General features: G+C 40.7%; 1 protein-coding gene across 1 annotated transcript in view; it reads left to right on the top strand.

The window, feature by feature from the left end:
- PLPP4 (phospholipid phosphatase 4) overlaps positions 1-23,749 on the top strand; it is a 118,595-nt gene that overhangs the window by 30,211 nt on the left and 64,635 nt on the right. Inside the window, exon 1 of the mRNA XM_080401024.1 lies at positions 1-23,749. This exon is cut by the window's left edge and continues 30,211 nt beyond it. Coding sequence (XP_080257150.1) covers positions 23,694-23,749 — 56 coding nt within the window. The 5' untranslated portion in view covers positions 1-23,693.

Raw genomic sequence — 23,749 nt, 5'->3', positions numbered from 1 at the left:
CAGCATAGTTAAGGCTGGGAGGCAAAGATTTTACTGGAAATACTGTTCGTACTTTTTCCCTGCGCTTCAGGAAATTGTATTGGTCCTGGCATTTATTTATTTTGATCGTCCTACAGGAAGTCTACACAGTGGTTGCGCAAACAAAAGCAACCACTGTGTCCATCAAACATTACCCATTTTCATTACATTCTTTAACAGTAATCAAGCTACCAAAAATTTTAAATGCTTCCTGAATTGGAATAGGCAGCTGTAGGTTTTATGGCTGGCTCTGATGTGACGTGATACCAGGCAGACTATCTTACCACTTCTTTAATGAAAGATATAATGATTGAATTTCCATGTTAAAATCTCTTATTGTTCTGATATTATTTAGTTGAAATTTTCTGTGGATATGAAATGGCTATGTATTACGTACAATATTTAAAAGCTTTACTATTCAGAATAAAAGAATTTTTGAGAGTATCAGGGTGCGGTTGCATCACTGGGTTCATCATCTCAAGGGGTTATCTAAGCTGACCTCCTCCAGCTGTCAGCTCCCTCCTGCTTCTTTGAACAAGCACTAATATTCATGCAGTTCTGCGTGAATCATCAGACCAAAAATGTAACCTCCAAAAACTAAATGGTTCGTTTTCATTTGAATAGTGAAATGACTGAATTTACCTGGTGGGCCACATAACACCAACAATAACTTAAGGGTAATTATATCGAAACAGGACCAAGAGAAAGGATGGGATGGTTCCTTCTGGCAACAGAGCAGGCTTAGATTGTCTCTGTGTTGTCTTCTAAGACAATTTTGGGACAGCACTGGCATGCTGGTTACATCAGAAATGCGGACTCATGGTTTACAGGTCTGTGGTGGTCACATCATGTTGCTTCCTTTGGACCCGAGTATGAGTAAGCGATTTAGAATTTCCAGACCTCAAAAGGCAGACTAACCTTAGGGCACCTAGTACAGTTACAGAACCCTAAAACCATAGAATGGATTAGGTTGGAAGGGACCTTTAAAGATCATCTAGTTCAGCCCCCAGCCGTGGGCCGGGATACCTTTCGCTGGATGAGGTTCCTCAAAGCCCGATCTAACCTGAATTTGACAACCTATGTATCAGGCACTGTTCAAGTCTACATTTTTGAGAAGTCTTGACTACCAACCATGCAACAGGAAAACCTTAGCTGGAGTTCTCATCAGAATCCTCACTTTTAAAAGAGGAAATTAAATACTTCCGTTAACTCTGATTTTTAAAAATTCCTTCAAATAAAAAGGTTCCCATTTCTATTGCTGATGGAAACATAACTATCCCTTCCTGTTTTCATATTACTACACTCCAGAAACACCAGTTGTAACTGGATCCAGCCTCTGGTCTGTGCCAACCTGAAGTATCTGAGAAGTTCCACACTGAAGAGGAAACCCCCCTTGTACCACCTTAGCCCCTTCTGTAACCAGGCTGCTGTCCTAGGGAGATACAGTCACAGAGTCTAGATGTTGCGCATGGAATAATTACATCATGGTCTGTTTTTGACCTTCTAGGCAACTGCAGTTACACTATAAAATATAGTACATATTCTTGAAAATAAAGGTTATAGTGCCATTTGAAGGGACAAGTCTGATACAAATGTATATTCATATGTGACAACTTCTACCCTGCTCTGCTGTACCAGCATATATGGTTCTAAAAATGTATTTCTTTATCTGCTGCTTCAATACCTACATAATTTAGTCCCTTAGCAAAATTTCTTTCCTGGGATCCTTGCCAAAAGTTTAAATCCAGAGTGATGGTAGTATTTCTGAGAGGATTATATCTCTACAAAGAGCCAAAAAGACTGCATGGGGAAGCTGTCACATAGTCATGCTTCTAGAGCTGTATATGACAAAGCAAAAAGCTTTAATGTCACCGTTAACAAATGTACTATCACTCAGCCTTATCACCTCCCAACACCCCATGACTCTCTCTTCCCAATTTCTTTTTATCTTCTCACTAACGTCAGGTACCTTTCCCTGCAACAGCACTTGTTGCACACCGAAAAAGAATTAAGATCGACTGCCGTGGCTCCCTGGCTAATCTTCCATTTCTTTTCACCTTTCAAATGTAAATTATCCAGACGTCATGTTTTTCAAATCTCCTCTTCTAAAACTTTAGGGATGTTCAAAACCCTCTGGTCCACCAGGAAAAATAATGACTCCTGCTACAGTGGATTCCATGGAGCTAATCTGAAGTATCAAAAAAACCCAGCGAGTTAACATTTAAATTTGTGAAAATAATATTTAGTTGATTGTCATGTAAATGATACGAGCGTAATTTCACATGCAAAGAGCAATGAGTCAAGTTACAAAAGAGGTTTGAAAAATAATGAGACTTTGCCTCAACATATATTATTCATTCTGTAGATATTAATGCTTGTCTTCAATAATTCATGACTTGCGTTCATTTTTGTGGGATCCCAATGTTTTCTGACACAGCCTCGCTCCCTGGCAAGGGAGGGATGAGTAGAACAGAAGATCACAGGTGGAAGATAACTGATCTTTGTAACACTGCAGACCTGAGCTGCTGCTGCGGAAACCAACATGTGAGGAGTGAGTGCTTCAGGAAGAAACCATCCGGAGCCTTTAGACAGTTCATTATGTAGTTCTGGTGATACTATAGAGTCTTTAACACCAGTTTCTGTAATGATATATCAGAGCGAAGGGAGGATAGTTAGTTATGGGTGTATGACAACTTTTTTTTTTTTTCAGAGCTATATCCTTAATTGCATTTTTACACCATATATTCCTGCCTTTTGTAAGTGAAGCTGTGTTTTACTCCGTCAGCACAGTCTGTCAGGGCGCAGTGAGGGTGGCTGTGGTGGGGCAGGAGCTGTAGGTCAAGCCAGACCCCAGCCCCAGGCAGCTCCCCAGGGCAGGGGCTGGTGGCAGCCGGCTCTGGGAGCTTTCCCAGCGGGAAGGGGCAGCCCTCCATTGTGCCCTCCTGGAGCTGGCCCTGGGCCTCCCCCCCAACCAGGGGAGGGGGTATGCTTGGGACCCTCTCACATTTCACCTGAAAATTTTCTCTTTGAATTAAAAGTAAAATAATGAGCTTTAGGGTTCAGGAATGAATGTTCCAGTATCAAGATACCTTTCTTCAGGTGTATCAGCCATACTGTGCAACCTGCTCTCGGAGAACCTGCTTTAGCAGGAGGCTGGACTAGATGAGCTCCAGAGGTGCCTTCCAGCCCTGACCATCCCATGATTTTGTGATGCTGTGATTCTCTTCTCTTGCCCTTATTCACATCCCTCCCTAGCCCCTCACTGCACCGTGCAGGACCGTTCCACTCCAGGGCAGCATAAGTACTTACTCCTTGTAAGTATCCAAGCTTCTGTGTTAAAATTTCATTGTTTTTAAACCAGTGGCATTCATTTTGAGTAGCTGTGGGACAGGGTGGTGAATTTTAGCTTTATTGTCATGAAAGATGGATATGGTTTGTCCTACCCATTCATCTTTTTGGACGTTGCTGTGTTACTACATTTTACCCATTTACTTTGATGCTGTCAGGACTAAGGGACAATTTCTATTCTAGAAAAGCAGAATTGAAGGGAATTAGGTAACTTGTAGGCATTGCCAGGTTGGAATGAAGGGCTTTTCAAGGACCATCAACATATGAATAGGATTACCTTGGATGCACTGGTGACCAGACATATTTTTAGCCTTTGGCAGACAAGAACGGAACCTCTGAAAACAGTGTGACTGCCACTCAGAATATAAGAATTAATATGTCAGGAAGCTAGGGAAACACTTTGAACGTTACAGAGGGGGAGCTGAAATTTTTGGAGATGGGGACAAGGAGACAGACAGTTTCAAAAGCAGAGATATATTTTTAATTTTGTTTTTTCCCTTCTGGTTTAGGGATCCTAAAATAACATGTTCCAAATGAGTAATAAATGTCAGGTTGGTTGCAAAAGGCTGCCTGGTGCCACTGCACATTTATGTTGTATTGATTTTGAAAGAGTTCCTAAGTAGAGGCTTATGTTCATTTGAAACACACTGGGGGTCCTGATGAGAAACAGGAGCTGTGAATTTAGCAACAAGCCATGAGAAGCAGTGATTGCCTCAGATTTAAAACTGAAGTGGTGCCCCTGCCAGAGAAGGGGTTGGTTGATGTCAAAAAGCACAATCTTCAAAAAGAATTCTAGCTCTCTTAAAATTCTGCCTCCTTTTACAGCAGCTTTTAATAATTACCTTTGACTTGTGAACTAACCTTTGTACGCTTATAGCTAGTAATGCCTGGGATCTGCTGAAATCTGTTACATAGCCAAAGTCTCTAGGCTTGACTGCATTCTCTCTCAAGAGGTGGTAAATCAGCTTGAAATTTTCAAATGCAGCGTCACTCAATGCCAAGCTCATGAGACTAGATAGCATGTAATATCTTGTACATGTAAATAAGTGGTTAGAGTTTAATGATCTTATGGTTTAGATGACTTCATTGAATAAAATCCATGCATATCTTTAAATATGTTTCACCATGGGATTATTTTTAAGCCTTACTAAAAAAATGTTGCCAGACTAGCTTAAAACAAATCAAAAGCAAAATCACAAAAACATGACAAAATTAGAAAGCATTTTAACCCTCATGAGAACTAAAGTCTTAAAATATTTTAATTAGCTTCTGTTCATCTGTTTTTATTTTATATCCCTGAGAAGCATTATACTCAACCATATCACCATATACAGATAGCTCATAAGGAAATTTATCCCATCATAAATTCTATACCAAAAATAGACAGGATGACCTCCTTTCTGAAGATGCTGCTCTCTCTACATTGACTATAAAGGGAGTGTAAATGAACGTCTTAAATTGAACAACATACTAGATGACAAGTTGAGGTGATATGAATACAATCGGATTCTTGGCTAAATATTCAGAGCTAGGGTTTTTTAGGATCTCAATTTCTAGGAAAGTCAACAGGGCTTAAATGAAAAATTATTTTCAGATTGGCCTTTTTCATACCTGACATCAGTATATCAATCCTTTTCCATTTCTTCTCTGACCTGCCAATATAGTCCTGGACCAGGACTGTTCCTTATTATATGAACAGCATATAAAACAGCAACACTGATTTAATTTTATTCTCTAAGAGCTGTTTGTAATAGGATTGATAAACAGTGCTAACAATAGAATGTGTTATGTACTTTCATGTTGTATTTATTAGCTTATGAGGTGCTGTGTAATCTCCAATCTGCCACAGTATGGAAGAGCAAAAAACTGAATGAAGACGTGAGGCTGGATTTACTCTGGACTCGTGTGGCATAGAAATGGAATAGGTACGTACAAAGATTATTTGTAAAGTAGCAAAATATGCCAGGGAAAGAGATGTCCCAGAAATTCCTGTGAAATTCATGTTGTAACATGGCATAAAAGGAACATAATTTTCTGTTACATGTCAGCTGACTTTTCCACAAAGATCATTAAACTGTGTGGGGGTTAGTGCAGGAGAGGGCAAAAAGACAGAAACATTTTAGCAACCGTTAAAGCATTTTAGGTAGGTTGCTTTGTTTAGTGGTGCATTTTCAAACCCGTTAAAGGTTAGAATCACCAGGGAGAAAACACCTACGTAACTTTCCCCCTTCCCTCTCACTGAGTGCCACGAACATAAAATGAAAGCTTTCTTCAATGTGCTTTTAAAATATATTCTTATTTTAAAAGTCAAAGGCCTTTTTTTAAATAGTAACAACATCTTCAGAAACCATTCATTGACACAGATCTGAGAGGTCTCAGTAAGGAATTAAGTTATGAATACGTGCAGGAGGCTTTACTCTAAAAACACTAACAGCCCTGAGCCAAGATGCACTGAGTAAATGTTGAGAATGTGCTTACTATAATCTGTAGCTTCTAATATGACAAGGAAGAGGCATTTCCTAGGTTTACTCGTGCAGATACAAGGTATAAATCAGCCAAGTAACATGGCTTGTTTGTGGTCCTTTTTGTAGCAGTAACTGATGTTTCATATCACACTGATCATGAAGTGTAAGGTGACAGAGGTAGATGTCATAAAAAGAAGTAATAAGGATGTATTTTTCTTGTGTGGAACAAATCTGGATAATTTTAAAACCCCACGTGTTACTTGCACCTCCCATATGTAGTTTCATGACTGAGCAGAAGGTGCCATTTACAATTGGCATTAGAACTCATTAGAGCAGCATTTGCTCCCATCTTCTTTCAGGGATTTGGACTCTTAATCCCAGGGCTTTAGTTAAACCTTTCTGAGAGATTCCGTCTTGTCTCCTGAGCCACTTCTGACCTGTCACTTGAACCTCTCTCTAGTCAAGCTTGATTCTCCCTTTTGCAAAAGAGATAATCTTGGTAGTTGCTGCATATTTCATTCTCACACAGGTCTCTATGACTCTCATAGAACAAAGATTCCTGGGGTATCTCTTTTTTATTACTAGATGGTAAAAAATTTTAGCCACGATCTGTTGCAGCGTACTTCTAAATTACATTTGTTGTCTTTTTGAGCTCTCACATCCTTCAGAAAGCTCCTGACGAGCTTGGGCCAGGATGCTGTTCATAACAGATCACAAAACTAGGCAGGAGATGAAATGCTGAAACCCAGTCCTTATTTAGTTAGGCTTTCATGCTAGAGATTTGTGTTGTGTTCTCTTCCTAACTCAGCTTTAGTGTTGACCCATGTCATCAGTTGCACACTGCATACTTCCTTCCCTTCTGGATTGCAGAAGTGATGATCCACAGCTGGCTGGCAGTAATGTGCTGTAGGACCTCGCAGGTTGGTTGCCCTTCATTCGATGGATTCTTGCCAGCGTGTGCTACAAATTCCCATACCATATGGAATTTTGTCTCAGCCAGAGGTATTTTGTTCTATATGCCTGGGTGTCTTTTGCTTTTCTTAGATTGTATAGGTCCTGCTTATCTGTAGTTACTAAATTCCAAGTAGAATAGATATGTACTGAACAACAGGAGATCTACATAAATCCATATGAACTACTTCTTCTTTTGTTATTCAGCTCAGTTTTTGGTGCAGTTACAATGCTATAGACTAACCAGGATGTTTGTATAAGGTTAGATGGAAAATAGGAATTAACTTGTATATAGCACTGGAACTTATTTCCCATTTCCTGGTCTGCTTCTTGGCTCTTAACTAGGAAGGGCACCCTCCTTTCCGAAGTGAACCACTGTAAAAACAGAGCATAGCAAGCACAGATGTAAACGAGGAGAAACATTTCTTTTTTACAGTCTCCAGGTAGTCACCCCAGTTGCCTCAGACGTCTATTTTAGCATTCACACGTTCATTTGGCCAACAGATAAATACAGGAAAAGGGATTCAGAGCAGTGGAAAGTGAATGAACGCTGGCTGTTAGCCTGGGGACGGGACCACAGCTCTGCTGGACTGTCCATGATCTCCCTCTCTGGCACCTTGCATGTTTTTTGTGGAAGAGCAGATGGAGTCAGCAAAGGATCATGTCATGACAAAAGGGTCTGAAAGGTATCCAAGCCAGCTCCCACGAGTAACCTGCTAGGCACTCCAGTGGGGTGATGGATTGTTTCTGATGTTTGGGAACCTGGAAGCCTGAACGGATACACAAGCATTTATTGGTTGCAGTATTGCAGCTGATATCTGAAGTTGCATCATTTAGTGTATTAGCACCAAGAGTGTGCTCTTCGAGGGAATCTTCAGGTCATTTCCACTTACCACAGTTTGGTTGATGTCATTGTGTCTCAGAGCACAGGAACTGAGCTTTGGTTGGGTGAAACTATCTGGAAGGTCCACCTAATCTGGAAAGTGGAAACTTTATCCAAACAGTTTTTTAATATAAACTCATCTAATGAATGCCCTCACACGCATTCAATTCAGGGCAGCAGCCTGGAACAACAGTCTGGAGCAACCCCCCCAGATACACATTACAGACTCCAAGTGCTCAGCAACTGTAGCAACTGCTACAACTCCACTCCTAGTAAGCTGTGCTACCTGCTAATGTACTGGTAAGACCTGTTTTCAAAACTTTCCTGGAGGTGTTCCTCATGAAAAGAACTCCAGAACAGCTAAAAGATAAGCAGAGGTGTTACAGTAGGATTTTGCTCTTCTGGGATCCCCTTTGTTCACCACCTATCTTTTTTTCCTTTTTCAGAGGCTCCATGGATATAATCACAGCTGAAAGCACAGCACCTTAGCCCTAAGTTTTTCCAGTCCTGCCCAAACCTGAAATGAATAATTTGAGAGTCTGAGTTTATCTTTCTTTGCTCAAGAAATGTTATAGGAAATATAAAATAATTTCAGCATCACATAAAGTTCCCACGCCCCTTTCACTTTTGAAGGGATCCCAATATTTAACTGCACAGTCTTGCTGAGGTAAAATACGTCTTCTGCAACTCCAGCTTTCTGTGGGACATTATTCTAGGACAGCCTTCAGAGTTTTCATCACTGCGCCATGACTTAAAATCTGCTTGTTGAAGGGGCAGCCTCCCGACTGCTTTCTGTTGGCACACAAAGTCAACTTTGTGCAGAAGCAAGGGCTGGGGGTTGTTGGAAAAAGGAAAGGAAAGCTGAATGTTTCACTGTAATGCTCCTTTCATTAGATGTGAGGTCATTTGCTCTGCAAGCGGCGAAACTGTCCCTATTCTCTGCATGTATGCCAAGATCTGCCAACTTGGGAAGAAGCTGGTAGTTCATAGAGAAATCACTGTTTCAGTAAAGCTTATCAGACACTCTACATTTCTGTGGAAAATAATTACTTTTTTCTTTTTTGTTTGTTTGTTTTCCTTGGTTGGTTGGTTTTTTATTATTTTTGTTTTGTTTTGTTCTTGAGAAGCAGAATGTTTCTACTGTTGGGTCTTGCAGGAAAAATAAAAATAGATTTCCCAAAAATTAGATCCTTTCAATGAAAAAATTCATTGACTGTAAACCTCCATTTTTCAGTTTTGATGGAGTCTTTTCAACCTGCTCATTTCAACAGTTTTTTTGAAACAGGAATTTAAAAACAAAACATTAATGTTCACTGTAATTGTATTTTGAACACCTAGAAGTGACAACTTCTGCTTTACATTTTTGCATATCTATTAAATGTACCCTGTCTTCTTGCCTTTTATTAAAAATGACGTCTGCTTGTGACACAAGGTCTAAGATCACTTTGCAAGTTTAAATACCTTGGAAATATGTGGATATTTTTGTTCATGTTTCACAGTTCAAACTTCTGGCTGAAGTTTCCCCTAGAACTCAGCACCACCTTGGAAATTCTTGGCTCCCACTAAAGGGAATGGACTTGCCTGAAGACACACAGGTTGGTGCGAGAAACCCCAGATCTCTGGGTCTATGGGAGAGAATAAAGAACCCAGCGTTTTAATCATAAGTTGAAATAAACCTGAGTGTCATTGCTGCCTCTGTCCTAACGATGGCAATACAAAATGCAAGCTTTTGAGAGTAGGTATTACAGTGTTTATTATGGCAGTTATTTTACTACAGATATGTTGCAGGAAATAGATTTGAAATTAGGCAGTAAATAACAGTAAATGAAGTAATAGATAGCTTTCCCATATGGCATGGCAAGGTTTGATTCATTCAACAATTTGAGCTATTACTTTCATAATAAGTATATATGCAAAGTAGTGTCTATGATATATTAGGTAATATCAAATATGCTATTTAATATTTATGCAATTCTTTTAACGATTACAAGTAATTCTTACAAGGCTATGAGCTCCAGAGGCTGTGGTGCTTTGGTTAGGAACTGGTAGCTTCATCTCAGTTTAGACTGCGATGGCTTTGTGTGCCTTTGAAATGGATGTTCTCTTCAAAGCGAAAAGACCTTCAAATGTTGTGGGCTTTGTCTCTTTCACTTGGAGCTGTTTTGAAACAAACTCAATTTCGAGTAAAAAGAGTGTTCTAGATTTTAAAATGTTAATATAAATACTGCATGGTGTCAGTGTAAAACAGGTGCACAGGACTGTGGTTTTACTTATGTGTGATCTCTTGAACATCAAAAGCGTCAGACTGTTGTGGAAGGGTCTTTATAAAAAAGAGCTGGATGACTCAAAATTGCACAGCATAATGGCAATATACATTTACATCTCAGGGGCTAAACTTAAGTCTTTTTTCTCTGTCACTCTCATTTTTATCTACATGTATCATTATCATCTATACAGAGTTACAATGTTTTGAAGGAATACCTGATTTTTGATGCCTCAATTTTTTGATTTCTTTATTCAGGCACTTTACATTTCAGAGAGCGAATTAGTCACTTTAAACACCCAGACTCACTGCTTATATGTTTCCTGACCCTTATTTTCTGTCTCTAGATACAAAATAAGTTGCTGTAATAGGTTTACTAGCAAGAAGGAAAACTTATGAAGCTTTAGCCTCACTTTTCTATTCTCTTGACAACAGTTCAGCATTGCTGTGATTCTGCTGTGAGTTTGAAAGACACAGAAAATTCAAAAGAATTGTGGCTCGTTGCCACAATTAAGAAACATGGATTTGTCCCTTGCAGGAACTTCTGCTGTGGACTCTTTTCCATCACATGTCTGATGCAAAAGTTGTGTGCCTGTTGACATACTGTTGGAGGACAAAAGGACTCAGGTCCCCCACTGATACATTCAGAGCTGGAAACCAGTGAACTTTTGCTTCCCACCACCACTACCAGCTCCCCAAAATCCATGCTTCTGTGTGACTTTTTGAAAGTGCTTTGGATATAAATTGAAACTGGTCTAATTTGGATTACCGTACTACAGGGTCTACCTAGACAGCAGGTAGCACAGTCTCCGTTTTTCAAAGACTTAAGTGCTCCAGCACAGCGCTTTCCCCGTAGATTATCCCTGCTAAACCAAACTTACACATTTCTCTTGCTGCCAGGTCTCTGAAGCTCATACAGTTGCAGAAAACTGTTGTAGTGTCATTTGCTGAAAGGAAAATTGTGAGCAAATATCCATGTTCATGACCTACAAGTATTTCCAGATGAAAAAATGCACCTTTTCTACCTAAAAAGTGATTGTGTGTGTTCTACAATATTTGCTAAACCTTTCAATTATTATCTTTTCCCAATTTACAGTAAACTGAGATTATGCTTTTTTATCACTCTAGTCATGTAAATTTAAATTTAAACCTGGTAAACATACACCTTAATGCCCTTCTCAAAAAGTCACTAATCAGATTATCACAATAATTAAATTATACAATTGTTGTGTCATAAAAACACAACAATAAATAAGTGGGAACATTGCCAGTACTTCGGAGACCACTGAAGATTCAGTGGTATGGCAATGCATAGCTTGTCAAACTGCAGCTATATCTTTTCATTAAAAATAAATATCTGTCCTCATACACCATAAGTATGTCATGAAATATTAACTTCATGGTATATCCAGATGCTTCCTTTAAAAGCAAGGAAATAATAAACCCAAATGATGTTTTCTGGGCTAGGATCTAAAGGACCTAGCCCTGAAAGAAGTGATGGGAATTTTCAGCCCAAATCCTGGACTGAGAGCAGCGTTGAAACAAATCATAACGCGATTCCCTTGTTCAAAAGTGGCCTTCTCCACTACACTGCTAAACCCTTTGTTTGCTGCTGTAAATCTAAAGAACTCCTTTTTTCACTGCCTCTAGCAGGAATTAGAGACACAGCCTTTCAACTGCTCTTTACTGTTGCAGAAAAAATTAGAAAGGAGGGCAAGTCATAGTCACTTCAGAACTAATGAGAAATTGAGGTTATTTTTGGATTATATTGGTGCGAGAATGCTTTCATATTTTTTGTACTGCTGTGAATCTAAACGTCTCTCAATTCTAATTCTTGAGCATGAAAAGGATCACTCCTATTAACGATGTTAATACCAGCATTAAAACATCAGCCGGTAATTTATCCCCTTTCTCCATCAAGACCTATACTGCAGCTCAGTAAATATATTTTGCTTATCCAGAGCAAGAAAATAGGGCTGGGAAAAGTCATAACTCTTTGATGGAGGGAAACAAACCAAAAAGACTGTGGAAGGAGAAGGAGAAAAGGGAAGAATCAGACGAGACATGGAAAAAGAGAATCAGAAAATCACAGAGGATGGAAAAGTAAGTGTAACTGAACCTGCTGTTTGGCTGCAGAAATTCATTCATTCGACTTATTCTACCCAAGTGTAGGAAGGATGGATGAAATGCCAATATCCAAAACACTATGTCCAAATTTCAGGAATGTTAGGCAAAACGGGGATCCACAGTTTTGGAACCACCGTAAAAAAATAATAAAATAAAACTTTTAAAATTATTATTACTAAAGTTAGCCTTCTATTTTTATATATACAAATAATGAATAGTTCATGCCTGCTGTTTAGGAAATACTCAGTATTTTTACCAGCAGAAAACAAGACTAGATGATATGAGTTCTAATAGTCAACTGGTAAGAAAAGATTGGAAGACAAAATAAGATTGAGGATCCTGAGAAAAGGAAATTCTTTTAAGAATGTTAATAACAAGAAAGCAGTCTGATGTGTTCATGCATTCTTTTTTGCCATATTCAACACAAATCTAGCATAACTGATTACTTACCACATTTATACTTTATCATTAACAACACTGGGGACCAAAGGGGACTGAATTATCCAAGTAAAAATTGTATAAATATACACTTGAAGACATCGGGTTTTCATATCTTTCTAAAAGCAACTCTCTTTTATTTGTACTACTCTTTAAAATAAAAAATTCAGTAGTAAAAGAAAAAAAAACCCTCAGAATAATCAGTGAAGTCAACCTAAAGGAAGAATTAAAAGAGCTTTATAGCTTACACAGGAATTTTCCAGTGTGCTGAATTAAATGCTTTCCTAAAGATTTTAAAACATTTTAGCTAATGTATAAGTTTGCAACTTTACACTGGCAGCCCAGTGAAAGAGCCTTTAACTTAACTCTGGTAAGTTGCTTTCTAGTACCTCACTTCCAATGAAGTTGAACAAAATATTCCCTCTAGAACAAATTAGAGCAGAGAACATGTCAAGCCTTCCACTAAAAGCCTTAGAAACTTTAACAGAAAGCCTGTTATATTTGTGGCTGAATTGCTAACAAAGATGCTCTATTCTTTTTTGTTCACAGAGACTAAACATTCAGAGTAATATTAGGTTCTTTCCTAAAACCCAACAATAAGTAGCTAGTCATTATTACTGCTATGGTACCACACTGATTATGATAAATACATGGAACTAATTTCAATGAATATGGAATTCTGTTAGGAATCCCACAATTTCATTTAGTTTGAATCAATATCCTTTTCAAAACCATGTCATTTGTGGTTGAATCCACAATAGGGTCCTTTTGTAGGTAGTGGCACAGCAGAAAGAGATCCTTTTGCCAAAACTAGTTCTAAAGTTCAATATTTACATGCAGTAATATTGGTATTGTGTAATATTAAAGGGCTTGCTTTCTACCATCATACAGTATAGAAAGTTATACTTTAAAGCTAGTTGATCAAAATCTGTCTGCAATTGTAGAAAGTAAAGCATCTATGTACTGATTTTGCTCTAGTTTTCTCAGTTATCATTATTTACAAATCAGTACATAAAATTTCAGAATACGTTTTAGAAGTCAAATAAATATTTAATATTTGCCTTTGGCTTTCCCAGGGAAAAATTGCCCAGCAACAGAATTGCTTATTTCTCCTTCTAAGAGGAGACACAGTTGCCTCATAAAATGAAACCTAAATATTGATTATGTACCTAGAGTGGTTGGCATCCACATTGCTGTAGCCTGGGATGGCACCGAGCTTGGTGGAGCTAATTTAAATTAGCTGCCTATCATTTCACTTCCTCGTTATCAACAACCGTTACCATTTTCCACCTACATATGGCAAATCAGCCTCTGGCTTACCTACAGAAGTATGTTTAGATTTGCCAGCTCATGGAGCTGCTGATGCCCAGAACTATAGGGTTATTGCACACGTGGTGTGTACTTTCCCTGCTAGGCAACTTTCATGGCCGGTGATCAAGCTGCCTTGGAACACAGGGTGCTTTATGTTGTAAGCTGGGATTCAGCCACTGTGCTTAATTAATTAGTAGTCCTCACTTTAAAAGACTAGAGCATGATGTGCAAAATTAACAGTAACATGCACATATGTACCCAACAAGCTCCTGAGCCTACCCAAGTTGATTTTTTAAATAGAGATAATATAGAAGACAAAGAGAATGAAAGTAAGTACTGAGGCTGCCACAGTGCAGCTCAGGTAAAAATAAGCCCCAAGCTTTCTCAGGCTTTCCCAGCCTACCTTGCAGAAAATAATGAAATTATGAATATGTTTTCTAGGCATCTAAAAGGTAATATGCCCTGATATGTGCTCTGTCCTTCCTCTTCTTGACTACTGGTAAAATATATCCTTTACTACATATTGGAAACGATACAAATTGAACCACATATCTTCATGTGACAGAAATCTACATCATGCGAGATGGGCCAGACAGCGATTATTTCTGTATTTAAACAAGCACATGAGTTACGACTAAGTGCTGTGTGGCATGAATTCCAGGGTTCATGCTGGAGAACAAAGTTTTACCACCTCAGTCACAAGTAGCATGAAGTGTTCAAATCTAATTTCAGTTTGCCTTCAGTGGCATTCATGGAAACGGGTACTAAATCAGGATGTTTCTGCCCTCCTCTGACCTGTGTTACTGTATAACAAAACATCGTTGGTGTATTCCAATTAGCCATGGAATTAAAAGCGCTTCTTCTACTCCTGCAGTTACTCGCTGGACAGGTCAGCATTCGATAAGGTAAGACATTGATGTGAAGATAAAGTAAATTGCTCCTTCTGCCGCAACATGGATGAATGCACCCAATCTCACAACATCACAGAATTTAAAGATGAATGAAGTCCCTGGTGTTGTTTCCTAGTCCTGGGTTTAGAAATCGCTTTTGCAGTAGCTCACAGCTACAACTTAGAAATGGGTCTCATTCTCATCTAGCAGAATATCCTGTTTCTCCTCCTACATGTCACTGACATGACGGGTGGCTGAGGAAGCCCACAGAACAGCAATAAAACATGATTCCTGCTGGGAAACCCCTGGTGCATTGTTCTTGAAGCTCTCGGATACTGCTGCAGTGAGCACAGTCACCAGAACACAGTGTTCTCCAGTGCTGGGAATGCAGATCCCTGTGCACTCGAGTGTGCTGTTACAGTCCGATTCCTAAGGCTATGCAACAAATGGAATGCTTAAAGGGGAATGCAGTCTGAAGCTGTATGAATACACTGCCTCATCCCATTTTTCTGTCCCCACGACTGTTTCCTATAGAACCGTGTTAGAAGGAAATCCTGCTCTGAGTAGCTTCTTTATTACACAAAATCCAGACGAAGCAGCTAGCAGTTTCAAAAAATCCAAGCAAAAGATGAACAAATGGTCTTTTATTGTTACTAAGTACTAAACCATCAGGCCATATTCAAACTTCAGAGTGTTTGCTTTGCAACTTCTGCCCAGCCCAAGTGCCCATTTTATTTTGTTTCACGCTACTCATGGTTTTAGACCTTATTCTTCCATTTACCTCCTATACTTAATTGTCCTGCTTCGTTATGTTCCCTTTTGGGTCAAGAGTAATTTGAAATGACGGTGGCAACTGCTGGCAACTTTCTACTACATTTACAAGCAAAAAAAAAAGAAAAGAAAAAAGTAATTACCCAACCATTTCATTGAAGTCAATAAGGCCATTCTTGGCCTGAAGTGTTACTTACGATTACAGATAGCAGATGTCTGCTTTTAAGTCATGGTCTCCTATTAAATACTGCACAAGAATACTAAATATTATAAATGTTAAAGACTTGAATTTATCACAAGTTTATTATGGGAGCTTTAATACTTTTATAAGTGTAACCCTGCAACTATAAACACAGTATAGTACTAAAGCTACAGTGCTGCAAATGTCAATTGGCTCATAAATAATATACATCAATTTCATATATGCACAAATTTAATTACTTAGACTTATCAAATTTCACCTGGATGCTGATTATTAGGTGCAATAGTGTGCTGGCTGAAAGTATGCCCCTGTCCATCATGGTCAAGCACAGACATAACTGACATATTTTGAAACACGTAAGCAAGGGTTCAGCAGACAAATTCCACTGAAGGTGGAGCCTGCAGGGCTCGGTGCCCCGTGGGGTGGGATGCCCGGGGTGCGTGGGGACAGGCCAGGCAGCAACACGGTTATTGCAGTGGAGCCCAGGGCCACGAGATGGCTCCAGGCACATACATTAGAGCCTAATAAATTTTCAGACTCTACTTGTCATAATTTCATTAAATGGCAACTACTGAAATGTGCTGATACATTAACGTTTAATTAGGCACAATCATGAGCCAATTGTCGGCACTTGTGTAGTAACCAAACAGAAACGTTATTGATTTGTTTTTATAAAACTTTAAATATGATATCTAGGGCAATTCAGAAATGCATGGTTCCATCATGCTGATTGAGGTTTGTAATTCCTTTGAGCTTTGTTCTTTGAAGTTGATTTTGCCCAACTGAGTACCAACAGGTACAGAGGGAAGAAATCATCAGCAGTATAGATGGAATAGCAGACAAGTCCACCGATGATGGAAGCTTCCCAGCTGCCATATGCATCTGTGTAGACAGGTACAGAGTAAGTAAAACGTTCTCAATCTTGGCTCTGTTTTCTTTAACAAAGCCCTCCACGACTTTGGAGTTACTCTAGTGCTAAATCTACAGCTGTGCAGTGCACCTGGGTGTGCATTATAGAACAAACTCTCCAGTAAGACCAGCAGCACTACTTAGGTTTCTCTACTGACCAGGACACCTCTTCCCCTAGGCAATACTTATGAAGTTGTTGAAGCTTAGAACTAGAATAAAAGCTGTCTTTCCATTGACATGTACTGATTTCGGAATCCTTGGCACACGAAGACATTTGTCCTATACTAGGCAAAGATTTCTGCTAAGCCCTAGAAACAGGTTTTGCTGGTATGAATTAATTCTCATACAAAATGAACTCACCAAAATTAGCAAACTAACCTGCAATAGACTAATAAAGTGTAACAGATAAAATCTCCTGAATTAAAGTATTCAAACTATTTTGTGCTGGCAGTGTTCCCCTACTCCAAGTAGTCTAACCAATTCAGAAAGCTGAAATTCTTGACTGACATAAACTGGCCAAAGAGAGTTTAAAGTTGGCTCTTGGCTGCCACTCCCCTAGAAGAGAGCTCTGCCTGTACTTCAGTCTTGATTGCTCCAAATGTCAATCAGCACAACACCATTACATCAGGGTAACTCGGTGAGTATGCTTAGGGAATCAGGATACGTGGTGTACGGAAGAGGAAGAGAAAATGAGGGCTTTTCCCCATGGTGACCTAGATTTAATTAGTCAAGCAGACATGAAGAAGAAGAAGAGAAGCAGTAAAAGGAAAAAAATACTGACAGGTATAAAGACAGTGTAAGGAAAGAACTAAAAAGGCCTTTCATTTATGTCTTTGAAATAATAAGTAGATTCTTTTAATAGATTGTAACTGCTGAAGATTAAAAAGCTACTCAACTGTCTTGCCAGGCCTGAATTTAGTGATTGCTTGGCCAGCTGTTTTTGCTACAGACTTAGGCAATGGGAAACTGGAAATTTTGTTCATCCACATACGTCTTAGTGTATGATCTGAATGGATTTGAACCCACATCAATTTTATGTCCCGTGTCAAAGCCAAGTGTAAATAACTCTAAAACGAAAGTTGGCTGCCAAGCTGCACCTGATTTTGCATCAGAACTATGAACAGTTGACAAAATAGTCGAGCTTTAGTCAACATCACTTGAATCATTCTTAAAACATACAGAATTATTTCACATATATGTGTTGGGGTGAAACCCTTGCCTAGTTTCGGGGCTCATTCCAAACTCCTTTACACGGGTTTACAAAGAACCGATGCTCTGCCTCCTTCATCCTACAAAAAAACCTGTGTCACTTAGAGGCAGTGCTAAATTCGAGCTATGTAGTAAATCCTATCTAATATACGTGTAAGATATTATTAAATGCTGGAGGCATAATTCTTACTGTCTGAAAGGCTCTTCCTGAAAGTACACTTCCTATGGACTTGAATGGTAGCAGGGTCCTTGTGAAGAAATATAAACCAAAGTTTTCTGCTCTCAGATACTCCTCTCTACATACAAAGGTAATAATAACCAGTGATTTAATGCCATCAAGAATGAGGCATTTAATCAGTAAAAGCCTCAGTAAAGTTATAAGGGGTACAAAAGAGGATGTTTGGTCCATAGACAGCATACTTATTTCAGGTACTCTAAAGAAATTTCTCTGCATGGTATCTTAAAATGCTACGTTTGGCTTTCTTTTCTGGGAAATCTTTTAGACCTCAAGGAATCCTAATTTCATTAGTAATTACTGGTAATAACTCTAATTTGGTAATAACACAAAACAGTGGCCATTTTTCACTGTTAAGTAACATGCTTCTGAAGTAATTTGTGTAGATCTGATGCACACAATGTAGTAAAACCTGTCACATAATCTTCCTGTGGGCAACCAGCTAAAGCATTCCATAGATGTGCTTTTTATCATAGAAATTAAGAACAAAAAATATAGGCTAGGTGTTTCTGGAATGAGCTCTAGTAATTAAGAAATCACTTGTGCAGATTTAAGAGCTTCGCATGAGTTACTCATACATATACATAGAGATTTTCTCAGAAAGAAATTGTGGATGACAGACAGAGGGGGGCTATGGAACTATAACATTTTGGAAAAAGTTCAGGGAAGAAAGAGAAAAAACTGTGACTCTTCTTCACTGACTTATATGAACTGTTTGCACCAGGTCAGCTTAATGGAAGAGTTTCACGTGGTTAATAATGCCACCTCAGAATCAATGCGACTGACTTGGGCAGATGCCTAAATCTATACAAAGCCCTCTGGTTTTCATTAGGTACTCAGGCACACAAAAGGGCCTGTCTGCACAAGATGAAGTCCTCAGGTTGTGCGTGCGTCCTTGGGTTGCCCACCGCTTTCAGCCTCACTGCCTCAGCGGGACCGTGACATCCCTCTTCCTCCCAGGGACAACGCTTTTAGCTGAGTAGCACAGGAACGTTGATACTGTCATTGCCCATTTGCTGCCTCATTCGGGTAGAGGAGCTGACTATATGCACATGCCACCTAAACCCCCGTGTAAGGTACACTGGGAGTGCAGCTCAACCAACTTGCACTGCACTCTGCCAACACAGGGGTAGGAAGTCTGAGCAAAACCTTACTCAAGAACCAGGTGTGCAGGTGGGCCTCAAGCTTGCAAGTGTTGACCCTTACAATGAAAACCTGGACTTCTGAAAAGTGCCTAGATCCACAGAATTCTTCTTTCAAGCAAAAAGGGAAAAAAAAAAAACCAAACCCAAACAAAACAAACAAACAAAAAAAAACAAAAAACAAAAAGAAGAAGAAAGTGATGCAATTTAAAATAGAGGAGATATTCCATTTCCATACACTTTCAATCAACAGGTACACTTTGGGCATCTAAACCTCTTTTCCATTTAAAATTTATGTTAATCTATGACATTATAATTGAATTTATGTGATTTTGTAAAAAATATACCGACGTATTTGAATTTATACTCATAGACACTAATACTAAGCCTTGAAAGAACAAAAAAAGAAAAATACACCTTGCTCAAAAAAGTTTAAAACCAAAGTGAACATAACCACTACTTTAAATGGTTCAAGAATGAATAAATGTAAAGTCCTAATAGTAAACATCCTTTTTTTTCTATCAGTGACAACATAGAGCTATTTTTGTGAAATTTAGCTTTAAGTGGAACTTCTTGAGTGAGCACAATGACAGGATTTTTTCAGGATAATTTTACTCTGTTTCATTTGGAGATATATGACAGATTTTAACATCCTGAACCAGTAGAAACTTTTCTATCAACCTCAATGAGGCTTAAATATGACTTTCAATCTTTTACATTTTTCCAGTGATATGAAAAAGAGGTTGTTTAAAAGTATTAATCTGAATTATGAAATAATTGAACAATACGCTTTTTTAAAAATTGAAACTGCTATCGCTTCCCCTACTGAAACCTATGGATTTTCCAGTTGATAATACATTCATTAGGATTGAAATACTTTTCTTCAACTTTTGAAACACTATTCATGAATCTTCATAGATTTTTTTTTCTTCACCTGTGCAGCCTAGGAATGCTTGATTTATCAATTTTTACAGGTACTACTTGTCTCTGATACAAAACCATAAAAAATACATAGATGGTGACTGTGGAGCTGTCTAACAAACATTCTGGGCTGGACCTGGGATTTTTCTTTGACTGGTGCATGTAGCCACAGAAGACTAAAAAAAGTTAGACTTTCATGTAAACTTTTAAAGAATTCTTTATACGGAAGAAAAGCAATCATCAGCCCATGAAACTCTATGGACTTAAGAGCTTCCACAACTGCAAGACCTAAGAATGAGCCAGACAACTTTATTTGTAGCGAGCTTTTTTGTCCACCAGATCCCAGGGGAGTTACAAGCTCTTAGGAAACAGAAAAAAAACCAGCTTCTGCTGTACCAGTTGTTACTACCACTTGGGGTTTTGTCATGTCTCTTTTGCTGCAAGTTTTTATTTTCCACAGCTTTTTGGTAGGATAAAGTTTATCTGCTGTGATGGAAAAATCACTCTTTTTTAAACTCAGTTCACCACGAGCTGCAAGATTTTGCCCCAAGGCAGGTAAGAAGTATGCACACATCCTGCTGCATTGGCAAGAGCTGTAACTTCCAGGAAAGCCATATCAGCTACGCAGCTGTTTCTGCTTGTGAACATCTCTTTGTGAACTGAAAGTAGGCTGCAGGTGGCTCAAATAGAGACTAACCCTTGTGAGAGAAAAATACTGAGAACCCTAGCTAGCCACCTAAAAGGCTTGATCACTACCTCCACCAGAATGGGATCAGTTCTCTCTCCTTTGTAGTCACAGGGAAGAAAATGAATGGCATGGAAGAGCACCTGCTGTGCCTATGGTAGGGATGGGATGAATAGGAAATTGCGTTGTTCCCAGGGTCATTACGGTTTGCTCTGAGAATCTGCTGCAGCGCAGTGACTCTGCACTGCTCCTACTGCAGGGTTGTAGCTTAATGCCACAGTGTAGCCTGAAATCTGTTCCTGGCCAATTATGCCTTTAACTCGTATTTTGTTTAAAAGTCAAAGCAAGTTTTGTTCAGCAGCCAGCTGCAAGCTGGGTCTACTTTCAAAAAAAAAAAAAAATAATCAATCTGAAGTACTTATGCTTCATAAATCACCATCAGCTGATACAAATTTGAGAATCAGAACACTGCAAGCAGATAGCTGCAGCAGGACAAATTTTGTTTAATTTCTGATTTATAACTAGTATTGTTTATTAGCTCTGCTGGTAACAGTTGAATGATTCCAAATGCTAACACAAACCTGTGAGGAAAATCCCCTTTTCTGTAGCAGGGTAGTAGCAAAGGCGCTGTAGCACAGAGAGGCTGAAGGATCCACAGGCTAAGGCAACAATGTTGAGGAGATACATAGAATTCCAGGACAAAAAAGAAAAGGGGAAGAGATGTGACTGTTTCCCCTTTAAACACTATGTACATGGTGTCTAGGTGCTCAGAGCAAACACAGCTCAGTCACTTCTGCCACCTGCCTCCTCCACAGTTTGTGTGGAACTGGTAACTGCAGTACAGACTGCCAGCGCTATCTGAGAGTCTCTGCAGCTCCTCGTTTCAGGACTGGCTTGATTCACACAAATTACGAGGCCGTTTCTGTAAGGAAGGGCTATTCACAAAACCAAAGATTTTTTCTTGTGCACACCATGTACATCCATGTTCAGTCATTGGGGGCACAAAGTAGAGGAAGTCTAAATAATTTGACAATAGAAGACAAACCAATTGAGTGTGTCTTCAAAGGAAGAGGACATGACCTTTACCACCACCAGCAGCTTAATACAGAGATTTCACAATTTCGCTTTGTTTCCTGAAACAGAATCACATTTTTAAAAATCCAGAATATAAACACTTGACCATGCTCTGTCTTGAAAATTAGTGGAATAAGGCATACAAGGGAGAGGGATCTCATTTAAGTAACACTAATATTTTAAGCGCTCTCTCCAATGCTAGTCATACACCTGTGTTTCTGGGCTTCAGTCACCCTCCTTGCACCAGATCTAGCACTGGTGTAGTTATCCATAGGTGAGGTTAGTAGGGAAGCTGATGCCTCTGTTCTTCCACAAACATGGGCAATAAAAGTTTTACTGAGTGGTAGTTAATTCAGAGTTCAAAGTTTCCATTTGATGCATAGTGGATATATTAAGAAGATAGGCATAATAAAGCCTCTCTGGCATTAATTCCCTAGCAATAATCATGTAGTAAAGCGAATTGGATTCCTGTTGCAATGCTGATGGTTGTTTTGTAACTATGTGCAGTACTAATAGCTATGAACGCTTTCCTGAAGGACATGCCTTCAAAGGCCACAAGAAAGCAGATAATTAAATACATTTAAATGTGAATTTGCTGCATTTTGTGGCTTAAGGCTGAACCTCTCTTACAATAAAGATGTTCAGGATTCAATCCCTCCATGCAGAGAGGAAGTTAAATGAACTCTGTGCAGAACTAGGCTAAGGCAGTGCACGGATGAGGGTGGCTCAGAGCTTGCCGTTGGGAGGAATGGAGGATGGATCGGAGGAATGACAGCAGTCAGCCAAGGCCATGGTTGTTCTGCTGCCTTTCTCCCACCCCAGCAATGTGCAGTCCCACGTAACTCCCTACTCTGCCCGTTTGTTGGGCCGGGCCAAGCTCTGGGAATGAGCAGACACTGAACTAAACAGGCATTTAGGGCGGTATCTGACCGAGCGAAGCAGGAGTGACACGCTGGGTTATTGAAGCAGGGTTCAAAATGGCATTGATGTCTACGCGGGTGGAAAGCTGGTTATACACACACCCCAGAAAGTACTGAAACATCGTTAATCCTTTATGCAAAGACCCAAGGAAAGGTGCCAGGCTGGGGGGATGGGGGGGCTCACAACTGCCCGCTGCACCGGCGCCCAGCACCTCAACACTTCAAGAAGAGCTGCCATGACCCGTGCCCAGGGGTGCCCAGGGGTGCCCAGGAGTGCCCCACCCCCCGGTTTTCCGGCTCATTTTTTCGGGAGCACAGTGCCCCATCCCACAGCAGGGGCGAACGCCGGGAGGCCGGCCGGGCTGTGCCGTGCCGCTGGGCGCGGGCTGTGCCCCGGGGCGCGGTGCCAGCCTTGATCGCTTCCCAGCTGAGGGGGGGGACAGCGAGGGGCGCCAGGGACCCCCCTCAGCGCCAGGCGGGGGAGCAGCCGGGGCCCGCCCGGGAGGGCCGCGCAGCCCGGCGGCGCCGGGGAGCCCCGAGGGGCCGGGGCGGGGGCGCGGGGGCGGGGAACTCCCCAGGACGCCCCGGCCCCCACGCGGGGAGACACGGCGTTAGTCAGCGGGACCCTCCCCCTGTGCCGGCGCTCGGCTCCGCCGCGGCAGCGGCCGTGTCAGCCTGGCGGCAGCGCGGCGCCTGGCTCCCCGCACGGCCCGGCCCCCGTGAGGCGCGGGCAGCCGCGGAGGCTGGGCGGGGGATGGCGGCGGCCGGGCCGCAGGGCGCGGGGCTGTGCGCGGCGGCCGGGCTCTCCCGGGGCGGCGGGGCGGGCCGCCGGCGGGCGGCGTGAGGCGGCCGCGTTACCCCGGGTGCCCCCGCCCCGCGCGGGGAATGAGAGGCGGCGGCGCGGGGCTGCCGGAGCCCGCCGGGACCCACCATGCGGGAGCTGGCGATCGAGATCGGCATACGGGTCCTGCTCTTCGGGGTCTTCGT

The sequence above is a fragment of the Falco punctatus genome (assembly GCF_963210335.1).
Source record: "Falco punctatus genome assembly, chromosome: 9".
Classification (NCBI taxonomy): Eukaryota; Metazoa; Chordata; class Aves; order Falconiformes; family Falconidae; genus Falco; species Falco punctatus.
This window is presented reverse-complemented; position numbering and strand designations above follow the sequence as displayed.